Here is a 27405-nt window from a genome sequence, read left to right on the forward strand (position 1 = left end):
GGCCCTTCCCCATCAATCACGAATTGAGAAAATGCCCTACAGCCAGACCTTATAGAGGCATTTTCTCTATTGAGGGTCCCTCCTTCCACATAACTCTAGCTTGGGTCATTGACATAAAACTAACCAGCACAGTTTGTCTGCGAATCTTCTTTGCAGCTTGGATCCTCTGAGAATGACTCTCATCAGCCCTTATTGTTTACTCTTGGGAAGGAGGGGCCTAGTGAATCTGGTCAGTTTCAGGGACTTCCTGAAGTTATTTTGAGTTGTGCACAGTCTGTCTTGAGCTTTCCTGGGAAATGGGATGTTTTAATCTCCAGAAAGCTGTTACACAACACTTACAAACTTTCCAGATAGGAGACAACTACAATACTAGAGATTTAAAACAACAAACCAAAAACAAAGAAACAGGGGCTAGAGAGATGGCTCAGAGCTTAAGAGGAGATACTGTAATACTCTTGCAGTGGATCCAAGTCACATTCCCGGACCCGTGTTGGATGGCTCACAACTGCCTGTAACTCCAGCTCCTGGACAGCTGGTGCTTTGTTCTGTGCTGTGCCAGCACCTGCACACATGTGCACATTGCCCCCTCAACATATACACAACCTTAAAAATCTTAAAAACATGAAGATACGAGGTTTTTAAGTATACAAGTAAAAAAAACAGACAAGTGATAAGATTAATGGCAGATTAAATATCGCAGAAGAAAACACAAGTAACTTTAAGAACGTAACAGAAATATAAAATGAAATGTGGGGAGAAAAGATGAGGAAAAATGCATAGAACACGAATGAGCTGTAGAGCGAACTTGAGAAGCCTATGGTGTATGCAATCACAAGAGCAGGGAATGAGGAATGAAAAGAACAAAAAATTGACGAAACAGTGGGGAAAATTCAAATTTGATGAAAATTATAAACTTGTTATGCAGATGCTCCCGAGCTTGTGATGGAGTTAACATCCTGATCAAGCTCTTGTAGCTAGAGATTTGGATTTGAACACCTAACATCACAGCTTAGCAACACAGTGCACGAGGGTGTGTTGGTCATTGACCCTGTGATCCTGTGGCTCACTGTGAGCAGTAATTTGACAGTATGCTCAGTAGCCTAGGAAAGCATCCATGTTCAATATTTAAACCATAGTTTCAGCTAAACATATATTATTTCTATGTCACTGTAAATTAGAGAAAGTTCCAATAAAATCCTTAAAAATCAAAGACCCTCTGTCACCTGTGAGAGACCTACATTCGAGGATTACAATTCAAAGGGAGAGGAAGGGAGGATAAGCAACAGTGACGTCACATGTTACCAAATGCAGAATTGAGACTTAAATACAGACATGACAGCAGCAGTGGACTGCTCTGAGGGAGAAGAGGACCGAAATGAGAGTGGGGGACAACAGGAGGTGACAGGTAAGCATGCACAAACTACAGTGATATATATGCAATTATATATATATGGTTGCATACACCATAGGATTCTCAAGTTTGCTCTCTATATATAAATACAGTGATACAGTGGGTGACGACACATGACCTTGGGAAAGCTCTTTGGCGGAATCTTGAAAAGGTAAATACACACCATAGGACACATTCATTGCATGGTTAGGTATTTACCTAAAAAAAAAACAAAAAAACAAAAAAATATAAAGTATATAGCCATACAAAATGTGGTCATGAATATTCATAGCTGCCTTACTTGTAATGGTTCAAATCTGAAAATGACAAAATGACCTACACACTCACCAAAATGTAGATGGGTAAAGAACGATGTACCAAAGCAAAAACAAAAACAAAAAACAAATGTGTGGAAATCCACACGATGCAAAGCTTCCCGCAATGAAAATGGATGAACTGAATACACAGCAGCTTGATGGACCACAAAGTGGTTCAAACAGGAGAGAGCAGATGGCCTCCAATACACGCATAAGTTCCTGGACACATACAACCTACTGGAACAGAATCAAGAAGAGAAAAACCATGAATGCTGAAATTAAAGCCATAATTTAAAATCTCCCATCTAAAAGAAAAAGAACTCTAGTACCTGTTGACTTTACTTTTGAAATCCATAAAATATTTAAAGAACTAATTTCAATTAAAATTGAAATGGAAGGAACTCTACTGAACGTATTTTTTAGAAGGCTACATCACCCCTGACACAAAAACAGAAAAATGTGGGAGGAGTGCGGGGGGGGGGGGGGGGGGGTGAGGTGCATCCCTGCCATCTCCACAAGGAGGTGAAGACAGGAAGATTATGACCTCAAGGTCATCCTCCACCACAGAGGGAGTTGGAGAACACCCTGGGCTGGATGAGATCGTGTCTCAAAATATAAATAAGTATTTTAAATCAAAATAAACTTTTTTCCTTAACTGAGGACCCAAATATGATGAGAAGGGACACAAAACTCCTCAACAAAATACTAGCAGGAACCTGACTTCAATGGCACCTTAAAAAGACTATTAAAGCTTTACAATGTTTTGAAACAACCTATGACATACCTCATTATAGATGCCATGGGCCCAGTAGTGACTCGGTCCATGCTGCGGCAGCTGTCTTCGCTGACACTAGAACCCAGTTTCTTCAGTCCTCCAGCATGGACTTAAGACCAGCAACTCTCCAGTCATCTTCGATTGGGACTGTGCGGCATCCAGCTTCAGGGACTGGGTTCTCTGCCAGGTTCTCTGCCCATCCCCACACACCCAGTGGACAGTCACTACTAAGCTACCCAGCCCCTACTGTGTAAGGCAATCTAATAGACTTTTTATAACACGGAATCATTCTACTGTTTCTGTTTTTCTAGAGAACTCTGACTAATACAACAATGCCCAGCAAAACAAAGTCAGAGGCACACAAAGTTGATTTGAAATGTACTACAAAGCTATCCTAACCAGCACAGCACAGTACTACATAGAACTATACATAAACCAGTAGAATGAAGTATAGAACACCTGATTTTTTTTTACACCCTTATAGTGAGAATTTTGTTTCTTTAAAAGCCCAGTTATATGAATGGTTTTATTTTAATCCCAGGTGTGGGATGTGGGGCTGCTTCAGATTGTCCACAGTGGCTATGATTTGTTACATACTCTGGCAGGGGTGTGATTCTGCCAGCTGAAAATTGTTTACATTTGGAATTCTGGGAATTCGTGAGAAGATATAGTAATGCCAGAGACCCAAGAGGTGACAGCAGCTGCTGCTCACTCCTGCCGCTGGTCCCTGCTACAGCTGGTTCCTGCTGCTGTTTTTGGTGTTTGCTAGATTGCTAGCTGCTGATTGCTTTTGGTGTTTGCTGGATTGCTGGTTGGAGATATCCTGACAATGAAGACTGGACTTGCCCCAAGGAACTCGATGCCCCTAATCAGCAGGAAGTAATCTAAAGAGATCTATGCTGAAGTGAAGACTCGGGGTTAAAAGCACCGTCTGCTCTTCCAAAACGTCCTGAGTTCAATTCCCAGCAACCATATGGTGGCTCACAACCATCTGTACTGGGATCTGATGCCCTCTTCTGGCACGTAGGCACACATCCAGATAGAGCATTCATAAACATAAATAAATCTTTAAAAAGAGATCTACATCCCTCTTTCCCCCTCTAACCTTCTTTCTCGCCTATCTAGTGTTGTTGAGGGGTTGGAAGGGATTGGGGTAGAGAAGGCTGGTAGATATAAGAATCCAATAAAGTAGCCAAAACGTATGACTACACAACAATCTATTACATACTATCAAATTAACAAAATGTATCCCATAACTATGTATAATATTTCTATTTATAAAAAGGAAATGCTTTCCCTCTTGGCACAACTCGTGCAGGGATGCCAGCCCAGACCCTCCTGCGTTGTTTTCTCACGCTGCTCTTGCTTTAGGCTTCTTTTCTTACGAGCATTTCCCCCATCCCTCTGCCTTCTAACATCAAAGATGTGGAGCAAAAAGATAGCCAGGTTTGCACCATTAGAGGTTGACTGAAACAGATGTACTGTCTCCGTGTACAGGGTAAGGGGAACGGGGAGGCCAGAAAAGTGTGGGCAGAGCATTCGAAGACTGAAGAGGAAGACAAAGTAGGAGAGTGTCCTCAGAGTTGGAAGAATCAGAAATAATGTTCAAATGAAATGGTCTCTTGAGTTTTTCCCTTCCGTCAGGAATGTTACAGACACCACGGAATTTAAATGTGATTTCTAGTGCCATCTACTGGGAAGCTTGGGAACCAGCTAAGCCAGGAGTTGGGGACAGGAGAAGGCAAGGACCAATGGTCACTCTAAGGAGGCAGCTTTTCTTGAGACTGGGTCTTTTTCTGCCTGTCCTAGTAAGTCTCTAAGAGACACCCAGGAAAGGATCTAGCCATTTTCTATACTACCTCATGACCACCTGGTTCCAGGGCCTATCCATGTAAATTATCAGTTGCTCCACTGTCTGCACAGGAGCTGATGTCTTTCCTTTACATATCCTTATCATAATGGCAAGGGATAGCCTTTCAAAAAAAAAAAAAAATCCCTAGGGAACATCAAAAAAGGAAACTCAATTTACAGATCCTATTTCTTATTGATGATTTAACAAATCTATAGGAACCCATCAGCAAGACAAGCCACAAGCAAGAGAGAAATTGAACTGATAGTGGTTTACTAGAAGCCTGGAGCTCCAGTAAGTAGACCCCGTGCTCTCACTGTTCTGTCATGGTGGGACAGGAAGCTGCTTGCTCCACAGAGGAAATCACCCTCTGTGGCAAGCTCGTGTCCTCAGTTAACTCAAAGGACATTTACTTCAGGCAAAGAATTGAGAGGGAGGCTAGCATGTGGCAAGACAAGAACATTCAATTACCAAGTGAAAGTTGAACTTGTCTTTTAGAGCTAGTTAAGCTGCTGTCTCAGTTAGAGTTTCTATTGCTGCAACAAAACACCATGACCAAAAAGCAACTTTGGGAGGAAAGGTTTGATTTAGACTACACCTCCACATTGCTGATCATCATCAAAAGAAGTCAGGACATGAATCCAAACAGGAAAGGAACCCGGAAGCAAGAGGTGCTGCAGCGGCCATGAACCAGTGTTGCTTACTGGCTTGCTCTTGATCAACCTACTTCATTATAGATTTCAGAACTACCAGCCCAGGGATGGCCACCCACAATAGGCTGGGTCCTCCCACATTGATCACTAATTGAGAAAATGCCTCACAGCTGGATTTCATGGAGGCATGTCCTCAACAAAGGCTCTTTTCTCTCCAATGACGCTAAGCTTGTGTCAAGTTGACACATAAAACCAGCCAGTACAACTGACCCCTTGTCAACTTGACACACAAACACTATTAAGCCACAACCCTTCCTTTCTCATTCAGCCCCAAGATCTCACATTAAAAACACAAATAACTTTTCTTGTCCCTCAGTCTTTACAAATTCAAGCACATTAACATGTCAGTCCCTTTAAAATAGCAGATTTCTTTTAAAATTCAAAGTCTCCCCAGTAAAATAAAAGAAATAAATCAATTACTTTCTTACTTCAAGAGGAAAAATCAGGGTGCGGTCACAGTCAAATCAGAGCAAAACCAAACTCCAACTATCCATAGTGTGGGATCCACTCCGGGATCTTCTGGACTCCTCCAAAGGGCTTGGGTCACTTCTCCAGCTCTGCCCTTTGTAACACACACTTTGTCTTCTAGGCTCTAGCTGGCTTCACTCCACTGCTGCTGCTGTTCTTGGTGGTCATCCCATGGTACTAGCATGTCCAAAGCACTGGGGTCTTCTGCTGCAACTGCCCTGCACTTTCACCAATAGCCTCTCATAGGCTCTCTTCATGGTGCCAAGCCTCAACTTCTTTGTATGACCCCTTCAGTCCTGGGCCTTCAAGTGCCACTGAGGCTGCACCTTCACCAATAGCCTCTCACAGTGCCAAGTCTCAGCTGCTCTCCATGACTCCCTTCATGCCTTCAAAACCAGTACTACCTGGATAACTCTTATACATTACCAAGTCTGGCTGCAAATGTGAGATACAACCTTGGCTGCTTCTGGAACACAGCTTCTCTGTACTCCGAGAACACTTCCCAGAGTTCACCTCTGTGATTCTGGTCTCTTCTTAATCACTGATAATTTCTCAGCTCCATCTGATCAGTATCAATTGTCCTGGTAATGCAAAGGTTTCACTTCAATGGTGCTATTCTCGTTAACTGTGTTGACTCTTCAGCTCCAGCTGACCTGCATGACAGAATCTCAATCCAAATTAGCAAATGGCCCTAAGAGAGTCTTTAAAGTTCCCTCTGCAACTTCACAAGCCAGGCCTTTTTCACAGTCCACAGAGGCTTTTTTAAAAAAATATTTATTTAATGTTTGAGTGCTCTAGCTGCATGTACACCTACAAGCCTGAAGAGGGCACCAGACCGTGTTGTAGATGGTTGTGGGCCACCATGTGGTTGCTGAGAACTCAGAAACCTCTGGAAGAACAGACAGAACTCTTAACCACAGGGCCATCTCTCCAGACCCAGTTCTCAATAGTCTTATCTTCCAAGCACCTAAAAGAACATCCCATTGAGATCTCAACATTCAAGGGCTTTGCTAGCCCAAAGTTAAGTCCTCCCCAAAACATGGTCAAGTCTGTGTCAGACAACACCAACTTCTCTTAGTTACATTTCCTACTGCTGTGACAAAGCACCACAAAAAAAGCAAGTTGGGGAGGAAAGGGTTTACTCAGCTTACACTTCCACATTGCTGTTCATCACCAATGGAAGTCAGGATAGGAACTCAAACAGGGCAGGAACCTGGAGGCAGGAGCTAACATGGAGGGGCGTGGTTTACTGGCTTGCTTGAAATGGCTTGTTCAGCTTTCTTACAAAACCCAGGACAACCAGCCTAGGGATGGCACCACCTGCCATGGGCTGGGCCCTTCCCTATTGATCACTAATAAAGAAAATGCTTTCCAGCTGAATTTCATTGAGGCATTTCCTCCACAAAGGCTCCTTTCTGATGACTCTTAGTTTATGTCAAGTTGACATAAAACCAGCCAGTAAAAATGCTGACCACTGATGGCAACTTGTTCCTGGTTCCCAGAGTGTGTCCAATCAGAGCAGCCTTCAACTTTAGTGACCTTTAAAGCAGCCCAGATTAGCTTCCTAGGGCTGCTTGTGACAAGCTACTCAAAGTTATGCTACTTGAGTTTTAGATTAACTCAAACATTACGACGCAGTCCTGTAATTCAGTCGACTTGTAGAAGCTAGGAAATGTAAGAAAACGAATCAGGCGCTCACCAGAATGAGGCTCTCCGCTCTTCCATCTCCAGCACTGCTGTTTGCAGCAACTGTTAACAACTCAGTTTTAGCCAGTGAGGTCCATTTTTTGGATTTCTCAATTACAGGACTCATCATAAAAACCTAGGCACACTAGAGATACCTTTCTGAGAATCTACAGGGCTCCAAGAACCACAGGGCCCATTGCATGGTGTCTCTCTGGTTTGCCTACGTGTTTCCCTTAGCATTTATTTTACGCCTAAATCACTTCACAATTTGTTAGGCACATAGGGCTCATAAGGACCCACCCACTCCCCAAAAACTACAGTTAATGTTTGTGGGATTGGGATGGAAATAATACTCCATAATGCTGTAGCAATGGCCTACGCCCCCCCGCCCCCCCAAAAAGGAAAGTTTTGGTAGGAAAAGGGCATTTGTTGAGAGAAAAATGGCTGGGGAAATATAATCAAAGAACATTATATGTGTATATAATCAATTTTTTTTAAACTTGCATATGGAGTCATTTGCCTGACATTATGTTTTGTTTGTTGAGACAAAAGTTTCTCTGTGCCCTGGCTATCCTGCCACTCACTCTGTAGACCAGGCTGGCCTCAAACTCATGGAGATCCACCTGCCTCTGCCTCCCAAACCCTGGGACTAAAGGTGTGTGCCACCATGCCCAGCAGCAAACCATTCTTTAGTGGGAAAGATGGGACATAGAAGTGACTCTGGGTACATAAAACCTTTGCAAAAGCCAGTGCGTGTCCAAGGACTCAGATGAAGGATTGAGTCCCAGACCAGCAGCTGGGGAGCACACTGGTCCTCAGTGGTACAAATTTCTGTTGTGTAGGAAATGAAGCTGAAAACTGCCTCTAAGTTTTCAGTTACTATAAAAATACCTGAGAGAAACCAACTTTCAAGGAAGAAAGTTTATTTGGCTTAGTGTGGAGGTTCCAGGCTACCTGTGAGCACACCCATTCACTGGCCCGTGCCTGGGTAAAGCAGTGCGTCGTGACGGGGACGCTATGAGGGGAGGGATGAGTTCTTCACTTGACAGCAGCCAAGAGGCCAAGCAGAAGGCCAGTGTCCCATCGGCCCCTTCAAGGGCACACCAGTGACCCAATTTCCTTCTACAAAGTCCCTCCCTAAAAGTTCTACCATCTTCCAAAGGAGCCACAGGGGCTGAGACAGCTTTCAACACAGGAGCTTTGGGAAGATGTTAAATACCCACGATACCTCAATGCTCGACTGTTAACTTGTCCTTGGTCTTCCCTCAGCTTCCAGAAGCAGAGGTGACCAAACCTACTCTTCTTCCACAATCAGACTTGTTTTGTTTTGTTTGTTCTCTGTGTAACCTTGAATGTCCTGAACTCACTCTGTAGACCAGACTGGCCTTGTACTTACAGAGATCCAGCTGCCTCTCAAGTGCTGAGATTAAAGGCCTGAGCTACCACACCTGGCTTTCATAATCACCCCAGGTGCTGCCGCCCATCCCAAAAGGTGGGCAGCATGGAGCTGACTATGACAAGGAAACCATGAGGTCTAAAAGGACTGTGCACCATTCTTTAGCTTCCAGCAGCCCAGGAGTTCAACTCAGTCTGGACAGAAAGCTGAGAGCTGCCTGGCCCCGGGGCTCACACAATCTTCACAGTCTTCAGCATATCTGACAGAACATAGGTGTCATCCCAGCCCTGCCCAGGCCTCCTCAGCGTCCGCTCCAAAGCCTGGGCCATCTCCAGGAGCTCTGGTGTAGCAAGTTTCTGTTCTGGATGCAGCTGACAAAACAGGATCTCATTCACTTCCCCTTCAATCCGCCGGACATAGAGGAGCGGGAAGGCCGCCTTGAGGTCGGCCAGCACCGAGTCCTTTAACCCCAGGTCCCGACACACAAGGTTAAGGATGAAGATACCTGTAGAGCAGGAAGGAAGAGGAGACTGAGCAGACCCAGAGACATGCAACAAGGAGAATACAAAGTCCTGTAACAGGGAGGCGGGTGGATGAAGAAAGCCAGTAGATCTTATAGAGACACAGCACACAGAAGCATGTGTAAGAAAACTTCAGCCTTATTTTTTGATGTTTTCCACAGTATTCCCATATTTTAATATTCTCTGTGCCTAAATAATCTTTTAAAGTAATTAATACCTTCCATAAAAGATAAATTTATCAATTCCACAAGGATGCTACATTCTTGGCACACACACCACAAGAATATTTACTAGAGAAAGAACTAAATAATCTTTTCATAAAAAAGTAATTAATACCTTCCATAAAAGATAAATTTATCAATTCCACAAGGATGCTACATTCTTGGCACACACACCACAAGAATATTTACTAGAGAAAGCCAAGGTTATCCTGACTTCTGGCAATCAAAGTTCTAATCAACCCAGTATACCAGAGGCTATTCTAGTCTATTCTATTCTATTCTATTCTATTTTATTTTTTCGAGACAGGGTTTCTCTGTGTAGGCCTGGCTGTCCTGGAACTCACTCTGTAGACCGGGCTGGCCAGGAACTCAGAAATCTGCCTGCCTCTGCCTCCCAAGTGCTGGGATTAAAAGCGTGAGCCACTACTGCCCAAGACCAGAGGCCTTTAGAAATGTCAAATACCTAGGGGGTTGAGAACAGAGGTTTCAAGTGACAAAGAACTGGAACTCCACTTCTGTCACCTTTCAAGTCACTCAACCTAAGCTCCCTCATCTGAAAGTGGGCTCCTGTGAATACTAAGTAACACAAAGCCAACTCCAGGGTATCTGGAGAGCATCCGAGTGGGAGTGAGTCACCAAGCTGCTTCCACGTGACCTACTCTGATCACCATGTGAACTGGTCAGCAGTCTACAAAAGCTGACCATCCTCATGAGGCCGGCGCAGCTCCAGCCCTGTAGCTACCGAAGACCCTGCAAGCAGTTAGCAAGTAGCACATTCTAGACTATCACTGGGAATGCTACTGCTATCACCCCCAGGGGTGCTGGACGAATGAATGCTAGCAGTCACATGATCGCAGTAGCAGTAAAAAAACGGACAATATAAACTCAGCACAATGGTTGACTCTCACAAGATGAGTGACAAGGAGCAGATGCTTTTAATACATATGACTCTATATCAAGGACATAAACTAAGTTATGATGACCATTAAAGGCTAGCCCTTTATAGAGGAAGAATTACTGAGGAGATAAGGAGGTAGACTCCCAGAATCTGGAAACGTTTGGTGCTGGCAGATAGTCAGTTTGGGAAAACTAAGCAAACCATACATTTAAATGCAGTTTTTATTAAAGAATAATTCATGTTTTATTTTTTTAATTATGTGTATGTGAGGAAAGTGCATGTTGTTAGTGCAGACACCTGGAGTCCGGAAGAGGGCCTCAATTCCTTGCAGCTGGAATGAGAAGCAGTTGATGTGGGTGGCAAGAACCTGAGTCCTCTGTGACAGCAACTGATGCTTTTAACTCTACACTCCAGCCCAAATAATGTTTTCAAAGGACCGTTCCTTCTTACCCTCCCAATGTCAAGTGTTCCTTACCTTCATCAGACAGGATGCTTTTGACCTTCTGCAGGAAGAGCTGGTCCACAAATGCTGGGGGAGGACAGCTCATCCCGAGCGTTGGATCCTTGCTGTCCACATCAAACATTATCACATCATAGAGAGGGCGTGCTGGGAAAGACGACAGTGAGTCCTTGGCTTGGAAGGATAAGATGACATCATTTACGTTTCTATACCCTGCTCTGAGAGATTAAGTCTAAAAGATGACGTGAGTACTCTACCTACTGAAGACGTGAATGTCATGGCTTAGACCAGTCTTTCTCATCAAAGTTCAAACTATCCTACAGTAGAGATGAGCGTTCCTCTGAATCTAGAAATGTGTTTCAAAGACAGATATCAACAGGCTCATTCCAACACGAATGATATAAGCTATGCTTGTGGGTTTTAATGCTGGAAGAAATTCGTATCACCCTGGAAGTTTCTACAAGTTTCAACATAGTTGGAGAACGTGGGCTGCATACCCAGTCATGTCAAAACCCCAGGGTGGTGCAAGAAGATATGAGAGGAGCTGAGAAGCCTGTGGTACTTTCTGCCAGCTCACTAGGTAAATCTCAAAGTATAATCAAAACTGAGACCCAGCCACCTAGCCAAAGCAGCCGGCTAGGCCTCTAAGGGCTGACCAAGCACACAGTAACTGTAAGAGCATCATAGGAGCCTATAAATGAAGCTGTAGAAGGAGCAAGACCAATGAAATCCAGCACTTTACAGAAAAGTAATGTATATTTCATCCTAGGTCTAAGATACACAGTAAGAAACACTGCAATAGTATTTCACAACCTCACACACCTGACATTTTGTCTAAAGTGGCAGTAACCTCCCCTCCAATCTGTGACAACCAAAACAATCTTGGCAGACCTTACCAAATGCCCCTGAGTCTAGAAGTCACTGATTTGTGCAAATGCAGTTTTACCCTGGACTGCGGTCCCACAGCCTATATTCCTCCAGATGCTCTCGGCAGTACCTTCTCCTCCTGCCAGGCTGGTAATGAAGTCAAGGCCATCTGCAATGTGAACCTTCATCCGGTCGCTCTGGGAGAAGCCAAACCACTGTGTGGCCACTTCCAACATGGAGGGGTCAATCTCAACAGCATCAATACGGGACTTCGGGAAATGATCATGAATGAAGAGGGGGAGGCTACCCCCACCCAGGCCCACCACCAACAGTGCCAGTGGAGTCTCTGTAATAAAAGAAGAGAATTTCATTTTGTCATCTGGTTACAGAAAAGTTCTGTTCAGGGAGAACAGAAAAGGGAGTTAAGATTGTTGTTTAGCCTAGTGATAAATATAAGGATCTAGTCTCCCTGTCTCATCCTAGACACTGAGAAGTCTCCGGACATTTGACCTTTCTACCCTGGCCTCATTTTGACCAGATCAGAACAATGAAGCATGTGCTATGTTGTGGTCCCTTACAAACCCCAATGTAATTGGCTGACACAGTACCAAGAGTTCCTTGAGAGTTACTGGATATACTCCCATCCTAGAAAATGAGGTGCAATCGTATGCACAGCCATAAAGCACTAGGAATGCCACATCACCCAGATCTTAACTCAAAGGGCCGTAACTACCTTCTCAGACACCCCGACAAAGTAAAATCAATCCACTCAAGTTCTTTAAAGCACAGAAAATAAACACCCAATCCAAGTCCTAAGCACAGAGAACCACAGTACAAGAGTACTAAAGAAAGCAAACAAGCCACTAAAACGGACTAGACCCTAAGATTAAATAAGGCAGTTAGGGAGTTCAGGTGAAAACACCTGTGAGTGAACGCACCAAACTTCTTATTAATGATAAAGTTATCATTTTAACCATAATTAAAATTTATATTTTGTCCTGGAACACAATGAGTTACACTCTGTGGAACAGGTCACAGAGAGAAACCTTGTCTCAAAACAAACAACAACAACAACAACAAAAAAGAATTAATTTTGTGCTCAAATAAGACATTATCAAAAACCCATATATTACCTAATGCCATTGGAAATGAGAGGAGATAAATGTACCATCTAGTTAACATGATTATATACACATGTGAAAATTTACAAATAACTTAAAATTTTATGGATAACTTAAAATCTGTAAGTTTCACATACCTTACTGAATATATTTTATACTTTTATTTTAAAGCAAAATAACCAGAAAAAACAAAACTTATACCCCAACATGGGCAGCTATTTCAAGATGGCAAGCTATTTGAGGTAAGTTACCTTCAAGCTCATTTACGGGGACCGTGGCTGAGATGAGGGAGGGAGGGTAGGAACCTATGGCGCCTGTCAGTCTGTAGTGACTGCCTAAGCTACACAGCCACACACTCACTTCCGCAGGCTTACATGCTCTGACTGTGGAAGGCAGTAGTGTCTTACCTAACAGCAGCTCTGGGTTTCTCAGCAGGGCAAGGCCAGCAATCATGGCTTTATGGTGTTCACAACACAGGTAACTCTTATCAATGGACTGCCCTGGGGCAGACGGGAAGTCCTCAGAAATATCAGCGGGTCGCTGTTTCTTCTTGTCCTTTTTTCGTTTCTTCTGGGCTAAACAAAAGAGTTACATTACTGAAGTCCCATGCTTTTAAGGCCAGTCCTTGGAAATCAAGGGATACTAGCAACAGGGGATAGCTTTAAACAGACTGAAAGAGCCAATTCTAAAGTAAGCAGATTGGTTGACTTCATACAGACCGCCTGAACTTGGGTACTGAGGAAATATTTATCATGGAAACTGGCAAGTTCTACAAATCAGACCCACAAAGGCACAGCTGTTTTAACCTTCACTATACACCATTGCATACCAAGTGGCCAGAAAAGGTACACAGGGAAGGCACATTCAAAACCTGGAATAACTAATTAAAGGACTTCCCTCTGAGGCTGCAAGACCAGTGACAGGAGGGAAGTTGGCTCATTATTCTTTTACAGAAATGGAAAGTCAATACTACGTCCTCTACACCAATTACTCAAAAGCACTTTTTTACTCTTAGTGCCTCTCATAACTGCTTCCACTTCTTTGCCTGTGAAGAAAATGAGAATCTCCAGTATTCAATAGAGTACCCAGTTATTAGGTGGTACAGGTAAGACATTTGTCTCCTGTGTCAATCACCTTTCTATCTCCTAGACATCACACTACACCATCCCATCGAAAAGGAATCATTAAGGGTTTGTCTATCTTGATGATTTTCTCAAAGAACCAGTTCTTCTTGATTCTTTGTATTGTTCTCTCTGTTGCCAATTGATTGATTTCAACCCTGGGTTTGATTATTTCCTCCCGCCTACTTCTCTCAGGTGTGTTCACTTTTTTTCCTAGAGCTTTCAGATGTACTTTTAATTCATTAGTATGAGATCTCTCCAATTTCTTTATGAGGGCACTCAATGTGTTATTAACTTTCCTCTTAGCACTGCTTTCAGTGTCCCGTAAGTTTGGGCATGTTGTGCCTTCATTTTCATTCAATTCTACAAAGGCTTTAATTTCTTTATTTCTTTCCTGACCACAGAGTAGAGAGTTGTTCAGTTTCCATTAATATGTAGGCTTTGTGTTGTTGTTGAAGTCCAGCTTTAATCCATGGTGATCTGATAAGATACAGGAGGCTATTTCAATCTTCTTGTATCTGTTGAGGCTTGCTTTGTGACCTATTATATGGACACCTTTGGAGAAGTTCCATGAGGTGATGAGAAGAAGGTATATTCTTTTGTGTTTCTATAGGTATCTGTTGGTCCATGTGAGCTATAACTGTTACTTTTATTACTTCTCTGTTTAGTTTCTCTCTCAATGATCTGCCCATTGGTGAGAGTGCTATGTTGAAGTCTCCCACTGTTCATGTGTGGGGTGTGATGTGTGACAATGCCAGGTAGTGGTGGTACATGCCTTTAATTCCAACACTCAGGAGATGGAGGCAGAAGGATCTGAGTTCAAGGCCAGCCTGATCTACATAGTGAGTTTCAGGAAAGCCAGGGCTACATAGAAGAAAGCCAGCCTCAAAAAACAAAAACAAATAAAAACACGAAAACAAAACAAAAAAAAATCTCAAAAACTTGACAAAGTGAAAAAATATGAAACTCAAACTGAAAAGAACAAATTTTTTTTCTTCAGCAATCTGACTGAGGTACAGGACAAGATTATCATAAGCTGCAGCCAGAATTACCAAATGAGAGGAGGGAGCCCACAGCATGGAAAATGCTCTAAAGACAAATCATTCTAATGGTACTGGACAAGGGTCAATCCATGGCCTCAGGAGTCTAAATTCTCTGACTTCTTCCAGCCTTGCTGAGGGGATAGCTCGGCCAAGTAACAGCAGTGACTGGGAATCAAGGCGTCCCATTTCTGATTTCTGTGACCAAACTGAAGTAATACTTGAGAGGAGGACAGAAACAGTTACCGTTCAGTCTGAAGCAGTTTTTTAAGACAAAGCTCATTCTGTAGTCCTGTCCAGCCTGGAAACTGCTTTGTAGGCCAAGCCGGCCTTCTGAGCACTGGGATTAATGCAATACACCACCAAGTCCAGCCTTAGTTTACTCTAAATACATGATTTTATACTGTCACTAGACAGATAAGGTAGGCAGGCAGGCAGGCAGACAGACAGACAGAGAGGTAACGATAATACAAATAGACATAGGCAGGGAACAGTGGTAGGTACCACAAACTAGTGATTTCTTCATTGGTGAAACATCTATGTAACATCTTAAGAGTGACCCTCAGAGGTTAACTACACTGGGTTGTCCTTATAAAGGAACAGGGTTCAGGTCCCAGCACCCATACCAGACAGCTCACAGCTGCCTGTTAACTCTAGCTCCAGAAGATCTAATGCTTTCTTTGGACCTCTACAAGTACCTATATCACATGCATGCAAGTGTGCACATGTGTGGACACTCTTTTTTTTTTTTTTACTTAAAAATAAAATAAACCATAAAAAAAGAAAATGAGCGCTCCTGAGGGAGGTCTGGATCTCACTGGCCAACACTGTAAACATTAGACAGCTGTGGCCACATTCATTAAAATATAAATGAATTCAAATTCAAGCCAGTGTGGTGGCTCATGCCTATAATCCCAGCTTAGGAGACACAGGCAGGACTGCTGAAAGTTTAAGAACAACCTAAAGAGTACCACCATCTTAAAAATAAAATACACATCACAGCAACCATATTCCATATGCTCAGTGATATTTCATATCACTGAGCGGCGCTGGGCTAGACGGCAGCTAAGGCACCCACTCAGAATCCCTTGGAAGCAGCCAGGTGAGGGCACACTATGGATGCGGGCAGGGCTTCCCACGACCCTCATGTGTGTGGGTCATCTTACAGGGCAGATGGGGATGTGTGCGGAGCAGCTTATGAACAGAGCCCTCTAACCTGAGGGAGGCACTAAAGCCATTATCCCGTTCGGTCAGCTTCACCGCCCTACTCACTATCGCTTCAGAGCTCGGCGTTGCTCAGGACGTGAACAAGCACCTCTATTCGCCTATCTCCAAATACCCTGCCCAGATGGTGAGAAAGGAGAGCCCAAGGAGCCCTGAGCCTCCAGTCACAGAGCCAGGTCTGTCCTCCATCTTGGCTGAGTCATCTGAACACTCTAAATCAAGAGGCCAATCCCCTCCAGCTGGCTTCCACGACCACACCTGTGATGCCTCACCTCTGTGAGACACATCCTTCAGCAGCCTGGCTTCTGACTGCACCACGTTCCTGTTGCTGAGGAAGATGAGTCGCCGAAAGTAGCGCTTGTCTTCCCCTTGCACATCCTCAATGACATAGTCACCACTCAAGGCACTGTGGTCTTGGTGCTGAACAGTCCGGACCCCGATGTCCCCGCCCACAGACAGGAAGGGCACCTAAAGGAGGAGACAGAGATGCGGCAAAAACATCAGCTCAATTAACAAGCATGTGATGTTATCCACTCTGATTTGGTATGAGCATAGGGACTTCTCCAGGCCAAGGACAGCACAGCTGACTTCCTGGGCCTTCGTCTTCTGAGAGAGCTCGAGAGGCTTGCTCCACTTTAGAAACTGAGGTGAACAGAGATCCCCCAACCACTAGAGAGCCACACCTGGATTCCCTACAGCCCAGGACAATAATGAGTGAGAGAGCCACCGGGAAGGAGCTGTGCTGTGTGAGAAGGAATCTGGACAAGAACAGAAATAACCAAAGCCCAGGGAAACCACGACCGCTCCTCCCCGCTCAGTGTCATCTTTGGCCTGTTTGTACACGTCCCAGGAGAGGAGTACAGCCCCTCAACTTGCTCCCTCCCATCCTTACTTCTGTCTCTGAAGGACCTTATCGCATATTTTCCATCAGTAATTCCTGCCCTTGCAGACGTAGTGACGAGAGAAGCTCTCCAGAGAACCTAGGCCTTTGTGAGATGAACCTCTCTAAGCGATAACAATCCCAGAGTCCGACAAAAAAAAATCTGAGTCCTGGTCAGCCCAGGTAAGCCCAGTGTGCAGGAGCACAAGCTAGGAACCCAGGTAGACCCATCGCTATCGTGCTGACCCTCCAGAGCCCTGGCTTTCCTAGAGTCCAGCTCCTACAACAGACCTGTCGATTTCTTATGGTGACAAATGTCAACTGGTGAAGTCACTTCCTACTATAACTGTTCCCTTTCCAGCAAGGCTAACATCCTGAAGTGAGCTGGTTGGTTTCTCTCTTTTAGATCCTCACATGATACTTCTGAGACACAAATCAACCAGGAAAGTCCATTTCAAATGTGGCGGGGAGGGGCTGGAAAGATGCCCCAGTGGTTAAGAGCACAGGCTGCTCTTCTAGAAATCCTGGGCTCAGTTCCCAGTACCCACATGATGGCAGCTCGCAACTGTCTACTGCTGCAGTCCCATGGGAGCCAATGCTCTCTTCTGGGATGCAGACATATACACAGAGGAAAGACCATATACAGAAAATACATTAATAAATCTTTTTGTAAAAAAATGTAACCACAGGCCCAACCTCATATATAAAATACATAAATAAATCTCTTTTTTTGAAAAATGTACAGAGCCATATTGGGGCAGTCATGCACATGGTCAGAGTTTGACTTTGGTCAAGGTTAACTTCTCCCATATAGCCAGGATCCTGCTCCACCTAGTGCCGAGTGCTCTAATTAAAGGTTAAATTCATTGTTCCTCCAAGTCTAGGAATTCCTGAATTAAGCAGGTGACCCACCCAGCTGCCGGAGCAGTCAAGACGAGGACCTCCAAGAGAAGCTAGACAACTTCCACCGGAACTCAGCCTGGAGTCTGGGGGGAAGGGTTTGCCCAAACTGTTAAAAGGTCTGGCGCCATTAAAGTTTCTGGCTTTGATCAGTGAATATTGTCTTAGCCATACTTCTTTTCGCCCCTCTTCCCTATTTATTCCTCAGCTTCTGTTCCAGAAACCCACTTCGTAATAGCTGCAGGCAGCTATGGAACCCTACATATTGGCGCCATAACGTGGGACAACCTGGTACGGGAGAATTTCCTGAGGTAACCCTATCAAGCGAAGCTTCGCAGAAAAGGTGATAAGGAATGGTATCCGCACGGTAAGCAACATAGAGGTCAAAAACTAGCGCTAGTGGAAAAATTTTTCTATTGTTGTGAGTGCAGAGGGATACGGGTTTTTCAAGCAAACTGTGTTGACCCGGCACAGTGGCCGCTTGGGTTGAAAAGATAGGGAAATATGGGGAAGGAATTTGGTAGGCATTTGCCCAAAGCTTGTAAGAGCTGATTTCGGCGAAAAAAAAAGGGGTTTTAAAAATAGGCATATGTCCACAGCCTCTAAGAGCTGTTTAAAGAGGAAAATGGATGCAATTGCTTAACAAGCGCGCTTAACTTTCTGTGTATCTTTCCGTGTTTGTCCCGGTGCACCGACTGTTTGTCTATGTGTATGTTTATGTCCTCTCTGTGTTTTTGTGTGAATGACTGTTTCATGTTAAAAAGAAAAATTGGTAAGGATTTCATCTGCTGGCAACCTCTTGAGCCAGCCACAGTTTGTGTGGGGATTGATTTAAAGCCGCGCCGCAGCAGCGCAGCTCACTCACCCAAGAGGCAAGCATGGCTGGGGAAAAAGCCGCTTTTAAAAGCCCAGAAGCCTCAAGATTTGGGAAAACTTTGGTTTGGCTTGTGAAATTCATGTAGTCGCTTTATACTTGTTTCTAATTGGTTTTAATGGTATAAGGCTTTACATGTCTTGACTAAAGAGTTATAAATTAATTGGTTATTATGTAAAAGGTATAGTGTTATTAAGAAAAGGTTATGAACATAGTAGAGCATGTATCCTTATTACATGGTGGGGAATCCTCTGGGTATATGCCCAGGAGTGGTATAGCAGGATCTTCTGGAAGTGAGGTGCCCAGTTTTCGGAGGAACCGCCAGACTGCTTTCCAGAGTGGTTGTACCAATTTGCAACCCCACCAGCAGTGGAGGAGTGTTCCTCTTTCTCCGCACCCTCTCCAACACCTGCTGTCTCCTGAATTTTTAATCTTAGCCATTCTGACTGGTGTAAGATGAAATCTTAGGGTTGTTTTGATTTGCATTTCCCTAATGACTAATGAAGTTGAGCATTTTTTAAGATGCTTCTCCGCCATCCGAAGTTCCTCACGCCATCCGTATCCCTCAACAGAAGAGTGGATACAAAAAATGTGGTATATCTACACATGGAGTACTATTCAGCCATTAGAAACAATGAATTCATGAAATTCTTAGGCAAATGGATGGAGCTAGAGAACATCATACTAAGTGAGGTAACCCAGACTCAAAAGGTGAATCATGGTATGCACTCACTAATAAGTGGTTATTAACCTAGAAAACTGGAATACCCAAAACATAATCCACACATCAAATGAGATACAAGAAGAAAGCAGGAGTGGTCCCTGGTTCTGGAAAGACTCAGTGAAACAGTATTTGGCAAAACCAGAACGAGGAACTGGGAAGGGGTGGGAGGGAGGACAGGGGAAGAGAAGGGGGCTTACGGGACTTTCGGGGAGTGGGGGGGGGGGCGCTAGAAAAGGGGAAATCATTTGAAATGTAAATAAATTATATCAAATAAAAAAAAAAAGAATGAAAAAAAAAAAAAAGGTTAGTTTAAAACTGGTGATTCAGTGTTGGAGCCATCTTAACTAGCTACACGTGGCCTAACGCAACTCATGCTTTGTTCTTGTTTATAATTGGATTTAAAGGTATATTTTGCATGTCTTGACTATAGAGTATTGGCTTAAGTCACTGGACATGATTTAAAAGGTATAATGTTATTAACAAAAAGTTAGGTTAAAGCTGGTAGTTTAGGGTAGTCGCCATTTTTAAACAACACTTGGCATGACGGTTAAAGCTGGTAGTTTAGGGTAGTCGCCATTTTTAAACAACATGTGGCATGACGGTTAAAGCTGGTAGTTTAGGGTAGTCGCCATTTTTAAACAACACGTGGCATGACGGTTAAAGCTGGTAGTTTAGGGTAGTCGCCATTTTTAAACAACATGTGGCATGACGCAATCCAGGAAATACAGGCCTTTAAGATGCTCCTAAATTGGCATGGTGTTTCATGTGAATCTTGGCCTGGAGATTGGACTTAATGAAGATTAAGATTTAAAATATTGTCTCTTTAATAAGTTACACTGTCATACACTTGAACATAAGAACTGACAGACAAACCTTGTGCTGTAAATATGTGTTTGCCATTGATTTTAAAGAAAATAGATTGTTTAAAATTGGGATTTGCTTCCAAAATTGCAATTGTGCTCTAATATTGCAAGAAAACATTGAGTTACAATAAAAATCAGTGTGTCATTGGCTGCAGTTTTCAGTTTGCAGGCTCATAATTGTTAACATTTTGTAATTAAGATAATTTTGAGAGTGATACAGCTATGGGTTTTAGAGGCCCATTGCCACTTTTCCACAAGTTTATAGGCTACAATGGTAGGAGCAAAATTTAACCCTCCAAGATTAAAAAGGAGATCTCAGTGGAAATGTATTTGATATCAAGTAGGTTCCTTTGACCATGGAATTACAGGTTTCTTTTGTTTAATCCTCAAAATGTCCTTGCAGGTTTGGGTCTGGTCTTAGATAAAAGGCTCAGATCTAGTCCTTGCCAAGGACTAAAGGTGGATCCTAGGGCAGATAAAAAAAAAATGTTTTGTTTCTGTTTCAATACTAGAAGTTAAGATCTTAAAATTTTCAGTGTATAATGTTCATAGAATGTTTGTTACAGGCCCTTGCTCCTATGGACTTTTAGAATTTTTAGGTAAATGGCTTTCAAAAGTTGTTAGGATATATTAATTGGCTTTATCTTATATTTACCTCATTTTAAGCTTGCCACAGAAGGTCTTAAACCTCTGTTTTCAAGGTAGGAAACATGTGTTCCTTGCTTCAAGTAGCAATCAAATTTATTATCTATTACATGACAAACATTTTTAGGCAAAATTAATAATTGTTATCCAAAAGATAATTTGTACTATCAGATCACATGTTTATTCCTTTAAGTTTCTCCCTGCTTCAACACAGATACCTGAATCGGGTGCTATAGCAGCTATTTTTAAGATGTTAAAAGTCAAGCTTTTTAATAATAGTTGATATATAAGCTCATGGTTTATAATTGCTTAAAATTGGTCCATTTTTAATACTGCTAATTCTTAATTTCTACAGTTTATGCAAATGTGATTTAAAATTCTAAGAACAAAGGATATGTTCTCTAAATGACTGTCCTTTAGGTATTTAAAATAATTTTATATTTTGTGCACATCAAATTATAAAGATTTGTTCTTGATGTCCTCAATTTCTACCTCTACCACGTAATGGTGTTAATCCTAGAGGACTTAGTTATTACAGATAAATGATATTCATATTTCTAATTTAGAAGATTAAAAAACATGTGCATGACTGCCCCAATATGGCTCTGTACACAAAACCAAACCAAACAAAACCAAAACCAAATCACAGACCTCAAACCTCAATACCGAGTGGCTCATCTTTCTCTCTCTGCCTGGGACATTTACTCTCCAAGTCCAGTGACTCTCCAGACTATGGTCAGATTCTAGTCCTAATTTTCTTCTTTAACTTTTTACAATAATTTATTATTATTTAATGTGCACTGGTGGATTGCTGGCATATGTCTGTGTGAAGGTGTTGGGTTCCCTGGAACTAGGGTTATAAACAGTTGTGAACTGCCATGTGGGTGCTGGGAATTGAACCCGGGTCCTCTGGAAGAGCAGCCAGTGCTCATAACCAAAGAACCACCTCTCCAGCCTCTCGATTAATTATTCTAGCACACAAAGCAACGGGTCTCATCAAGGCTTCTTTATGCATCTCCATCTTCATACTTTGTTCTCATCTGTGCCCCTCCCTGGCCCTGCCTTTCAAACGCTCCTCCTGCCTTCCTAGCTGCCAGTGGGACTCCGGAAACCAGTGACAGCTGCTGTCAGGGCTCTGGTACCTGCTGCTGGGGAGGCATCCAGGCTGGAGCCAGCTCCAGGACTCTGGTCGACAGCTCTGCCTGAATGCTTTCCATGCCAGCGTACTGCTGGCCTCGGTGAAGAGCCACTGTGACCAACCTCCTGAAGCCCGCACTGGCTGCCAGCTGCTTCCGGCCCTCCTCCATGCCAAAGAGCCACTCAGTCTCGCGACCCTGGGGAACTGGAATAGACAAAACTGGTCACAGGGAGTGATGGTGAAATGTTCAAGGCTCACAATCAGTATGTCCATGTGGCAGAACCAGTCACGGCTCAGGACAGCTCCCCTCCTGTGACCCACTGACAGGTTAGCAACTCCCAAAGCAAAGCAGCCCACCAAAGGCGAAGCGGGACTAAGGGCGATACAAGTGTGGGTGTGTCTGACGGGAAGGGAGACACGCAAAGTGCGCGCTCACACATGCTCATGCATGTGCACTCTCTGTCTCTCTCTCTCTCTCTCTCTCTCTCTCTCTCTCTCTCTCTCACACACACACACACACACACACACACACACACACACCAGATAGTGCTGTTTTTCCAGGCAGGCCTAACTCCAAGCTGTTTGCAAATACTCCAAGCTGTTTGCAAATACAAATAATAGAATCCTTAAAATGGCCCACAATGACGGTGGCATTATTTCCATCTTTGAAATGAGCAAAGAGAAGCACAGAACTCAAGCTACTTGTCTAAGTTCACACTGCCGGTGAATGCAAAGCTCAGCTCCAATCGGACGGCCTGGCCCACTGCCACGCTCCTATCTGTGCCCCTGTTCACTGAGGCGAGGCAGGATACAAAATACTTGGAAAGGTGGGCTCAGTTCTCAAGAAAGCAGGTTTCCAACATAACCACACGTTGCATTCACCTACAATGCTCACATTTTCTTCACTTCTCCCACTCTTCTCATCCCTCCAGCTGGCTGGTATCTTCGGTTCTTTACCTTCGGTTCTTTACACGGCAACCGCCGACATTCACACAGTACTTACCGCACGGCCAGCATCATTTCTAAGAGTTTACACTTCCCGACTATGCAGGAGAGTCAAAGTTCCATTTATAGGGAAAATTTAAGGCACACAGGAAACAGTCACCTTTGCTGGGTCAAATCACCAGGAAGTACCTAAAGCTGGCCTGGACCCCAAGAGCCTGCAGAGCTCCATCCTGTCTGCTACCGCGTCCTGCCTCCCGAATCCTGCAGAGTGGCTTTCCTTCTGGAGTCCAACAGTACACATGCTAGAACTCAGCTAAGATAGCCCAGCTGGCACAGACCAGACCAGACCAGACCAGCCTCCCTTTATCCAGTCCACCGTGGAACTAACCTTGCTATGCAATGTGTAACGGGTCTAACTTTACACTTACTATCTCCTGCCTACAACCTCCATTCTCAAACTTCATTACACCTTTAGAATGGGCTATAAGAACAAGCTCAAGTCTAAGATGAGCTATTATTCTCTCTTCATTAGACCTTGGCTAATCTAACCTTAAAATAAAAAACAGGCACGATATACCCAATCACCAGTACCCAAGCCCAGCCCCAGCAAGCCAGCCCTTCCGTGGGAGAGGCGGAGCAAGCCCAACTCACTTATGAAAATGGCAAAATGATTGTCCCGCGATGGTTTCACGGTGGGGTTGTCCACCACGTGCAGGGTGTAGCGTGGCTCCCCCGTGTCCCCACTGCACAAGTCCAGAGACACACTCCCCAGCCCGGTTTTGCGGCGCAGCTGACTACACAGCCAGGCATAGTGTTGCCGCTCCCGCACGGCCTCGGCCAGCTGATGGGCACTCTCCAGCCGCACAGGCTTGCCCTGCTCCTGAGTACACAGCTCAAAGATCTGCAGGGCAGAGCCAGGGACTGGCCTGAACTTGGTCATGACGAAGGCAAAGACAGGCAGGGAGAACCGAGGCTCTGCTTCAGACACCTGCTCCTGGCTGCTGGCCACCTGGTGCACCCTCACCATCCACCCCTCCCGAGAGAAGTGACCCACGGCTCTCTTCAGGATGTGAGCCTGAGCCAGGGAGATGCAGAGGTAGCGCCCGCCCACCTGCAGGACACGGCCGACCTCAGCCAGCATCCTGTCCACCTGACGCAGGGTCTTCTCCTCCTCATCTGTCAGGACAGCGTCCAGCGTGCCCTTGTCCAACACCACCTGGAACGTGGCATCAGGAAACTCCATCTGGGTCATGTCCATCTTCAAGAAGCTCATGTGGGGCCGTCGGCTGGCATTGCGTTCTTTCATTTGCTTGATGACAACCTCGCTGATGTCGATGTTCACGATGTCCTGATAGCCCACGTCGTAGAGTTGTTCACTGAGCTCTGAGTTGCCACATCCGATCACAAGCACCTGGAGGGAAGAAACATGGACAAAATGAAAGTGACCAAATCTGCTTCAGATACCTCAAGCACTGAAGACTAGTAGACTTTGGTTATTTCATTCTCCAAAGACAGAGAGTACTACTCTGAGGAAGAAGCATTCCGGTTAACTCTAGGCACCATCTTGCAACTAGCAATGCAGGTATGCACAACCCACTGCCCAGCATAACCATGCATGGAGTCCAAAACAAGACTGTAAATGTTCTTAAAATAGTGTGGGGTTTTTGTTTTTTGGGTTTTGTTTTGTTTTGTTTTGCAGTCTTTTGTCTGTGTTACTTGATTGCATGGTTCTCAAGTGAGTCTTATAGATGATAACCTCTTCTTACAATATCAAAAGCTAGATACCCCTGGGAGGAATTCACAAATCCAAACAGTATTGTGCCACACTAAGGGTCATGTGAGAACAGGCTGGTGTGGTGTGTGCTATTCAAAACTTTAATGTGCAGCGTGGGAGATGGTTCAGTAGGTTAGCGCAACTACTGCACTTGCAGAGGACCCAAGTTCAGTTCTCAGCACCCAGCTCACAATTGCCTATATAACTCCATTTCCAGGGACTTTGGTCCTCTTCTGGCCTCCACAACCTCCTGTACGCACATGATGCACAAAAACTCAGGCAGGAAGCACACATCTAAATAATAAGGAATTCTTTGCTTTGACGTCGGCAGGAAGTTGCAAAATCCAAAACACCTGTTGCAACCTAGTTTTTTACTGTTAAAAACTGTAAAAAGGCTGGCTGACAGAACTGTTTCCAACGACTCACACTTCCTATTTCCAGACAATAAACTACAGTTTGTGAGGATTTGGAACCTGCTCCCACTCCAGATTCCATCTCATGCTATCTAGTTACTTTTCTGAAGCCAAACTTAAAATACAAATTGTTGTCTCTTTCTGTGGCACATTCTCCCATTCATCTTCCAAAACTTCTGTTGTCACCATCTCTAGAGGTAAAAAGCACAGTTCTGTGGGAAGTAATAAGCTCTGGAGCTAGACGGACCTGCTTTTAAATCTCCATTTGACCAGCTACTACATTTGTAACCTCCCAACAGTCACCTGAAAAAAATATGTGCAAAACTACCCTCCTGGATTTGTTGAGAATAAAAGGCCTGTGCATAGCAGACCTTAAGTCTTCGTCCCTACCGCAGCTACAACTCATGCACACCTATCTAACTTGGAATTTAATTTGGAACTTATCGCTTTCTGAGTGCGTGCGGTTTATGCCTTCCTGCTCCTGTAGCTTGAGGGCCGAGCACAATGCCTGAAATGTGATGAGCACGCAGCTGTCACTTAATAAACATATACACCAATAAAGCCCCACAACGCTGCCCACTCCACACTTGTGCACGGTGGCACAACACCCTTTCAGTCTACCTAGGAAGTCACCATTCCAAAACGGGTTAAGGAAGAAGTTTTAACTGAAAATCTTTAAAAGGCTATCTTTAAGGTTGTCGTTTAGCCAAAACGCTGGGCGGAATCCCAAAATTATGGATCTGAGTGGGGTCCCCGCGCCTGCGTGTCTCCTAAATTTAGGATTGCTATCTTCAGTCCCCACAGAGGGCCGCCTGGCCACACGTCTTACCTTCTCCTTGGGCTTGATGTATTTGTGCAGCACCTCACACAGCTCCAGATAAGTTCCATACCACTCGAAAGCTTTCTTTCCTCGCTGCTGGAAGAACTTCTCCCAGTAGTCGGCAGAGCCAAACTCCTTGGAGCTTTTAGGTAAGAGATTCATGTTCCCACCGCGAGCTGCGTCTTCTAGACTGCTCCTGGAGACAGTTCACCCCGGGAAGCACCGGGAGGCAGCAGCGGTAAGTTTATCTACTACAGACACCATAGGTTCGTTCTGCACTCAAAACCCAACCGAACGGCCCTGTGCAGTATTCGCGTGAACGTACCACTGAGCTTGCCACGCGTCGCCCCCTTTTTTGCACCCTCAGTCCGCGCCCCACGTGCAGCAGCCCAACACTCCGGTAGCTACACTCAGAACCCGGAAACCATATCCGGGTAAGAAGTATTGTGATTGGTCAGGCGAGCTTGCGTAAGCGCCACGCGCTCAGAGTGGGCGGGACTTCCTGCCGAACTCCGGGCGGAAGAGGCTGGCTTCCGGGAGCAGGGAGCGCAGACACGCGCAGCCTCTGTGAGCTGTGCTCTATCTCCAGTAGAGGGCGCGCGGGCTATAGGAGCTGACTTGTGCAGGAGCGGAGGTCTCAGATAGAAATCTCCTGTTCAGGAAAATGTGAGCTCATCTCTTCTCCCCGGACTTTGCCACCGTTCTTGCTCAATTCAGAGGAAAATAGCTTGACTGATTTTTCTGCTCCAAAATACAGGGCTCTGCTTTCAATACAGTAACAACGGTGAATTTCAGGAGGAAAGGTTTAAACGATAATTAAGAAGTGCCTCCCTTTCCCCCTTCCCTCGCTCCTCAAAACAGAGTAACTATTATGAAGATGCTCATTTTATCACTGGCTTCCTTAAATTGTCATTCTGATGTCAGTTGTAAAGACAAATTTTATGTGTCTGATGAACAATGCCATCCTTTTAAATGTTCATTTTATGAAAATATTCCAAGGAAGTTCCTAGTGAAGCGCTGCTTTTGAAAAAACGATGAAAGAAATAGCTCTCACGATAAAGGAATAAGAGATGGTGCAGTGGTGATGCATGCCTTTAATCCCAGCACTTGGGAGGCAGAGGCAGGCGGATTTCGGAGTTCGAGGCCAGCCTGGTCTACAGAGTGAGTTCCAGGACAGCCAGAGCTATGCAGAGAAACCCTGTCTCCAAAAAAGAAAGAGTGAGAGAGATGGAGCCCAAATATGAGTGATCATAGCCCGGGAACACAGATTTAGGTTCTCAAATACCATGTTCCCATGACATAGCAATTGCATGAACTTTTTATAGTAACAACACAGAAAGCAGTAAAATGGGACACTTGCAA

At 44.4% G+C, this 27405-nt stretch overlaps 1 protein-coding gene across 3 annotated transcripts; it reads right to left on the reverse strand.

Moving 5' to 3' along the window:
* Positions 1–4456: 4456 nt before the first annotated feature.
* Positions 4457–26465, reverse strand: Mettl13 (methyltransferase 13, eEF1A lysine and N-terminal methyltransferase). Of its 3 annotated transcripts, XM_052200275.1 has the most exons (9): positions 26369–26465; positions 26053–26239; positions 23688–24447; positions 22096–22295; positions 16340–16535; positions 13090–13257; positions 11692–11907; positions 10710–10868; positions 4457–9099 (listed from the first exon to the last, which is right to left on the reverse strand). In XM_052200275.1, exons 2-9 carry the CDS (start codon positions 26203–26205, stop codon positions 8825–8827), a joined length of 2127 nt encoding a protein of 708 aa, XP_052056235.1. In that variant the 5' UTR covers positions 26206–26239; positions 26369–26465; the 3' UTR covers positions 4457–8824. The 3 variants fall into 3 exon arrangements, with proteins under 3 accessions (XP_052056235.1, XP_052056236.1, XP_052056234.1); XM_052200276.1 differs by having other exon boundaries at positions 10710–10841; positions 26053–26465; XM_052200274.1 differs by having other exon boundaries at positions 26053–26465.
* Between the last annotated feature and the right edge of the window lie 940 nt (positions 26466–27405).

This window comes from Apodemus sylvaticus, chromosome 12 (assembly GCF_947179515.1).
Source record: "Apodemus sylvaticus chromosome 12, mApoSyl1.1, whole genome shotgun sequence".
In the NCBI taxonomy this organism is placed as follows: Eukaryota; Metazoa; Chordata; class Mammalia; order Rodentia; family Muridae; genus Apodemus; species Apodemus sylvaticus.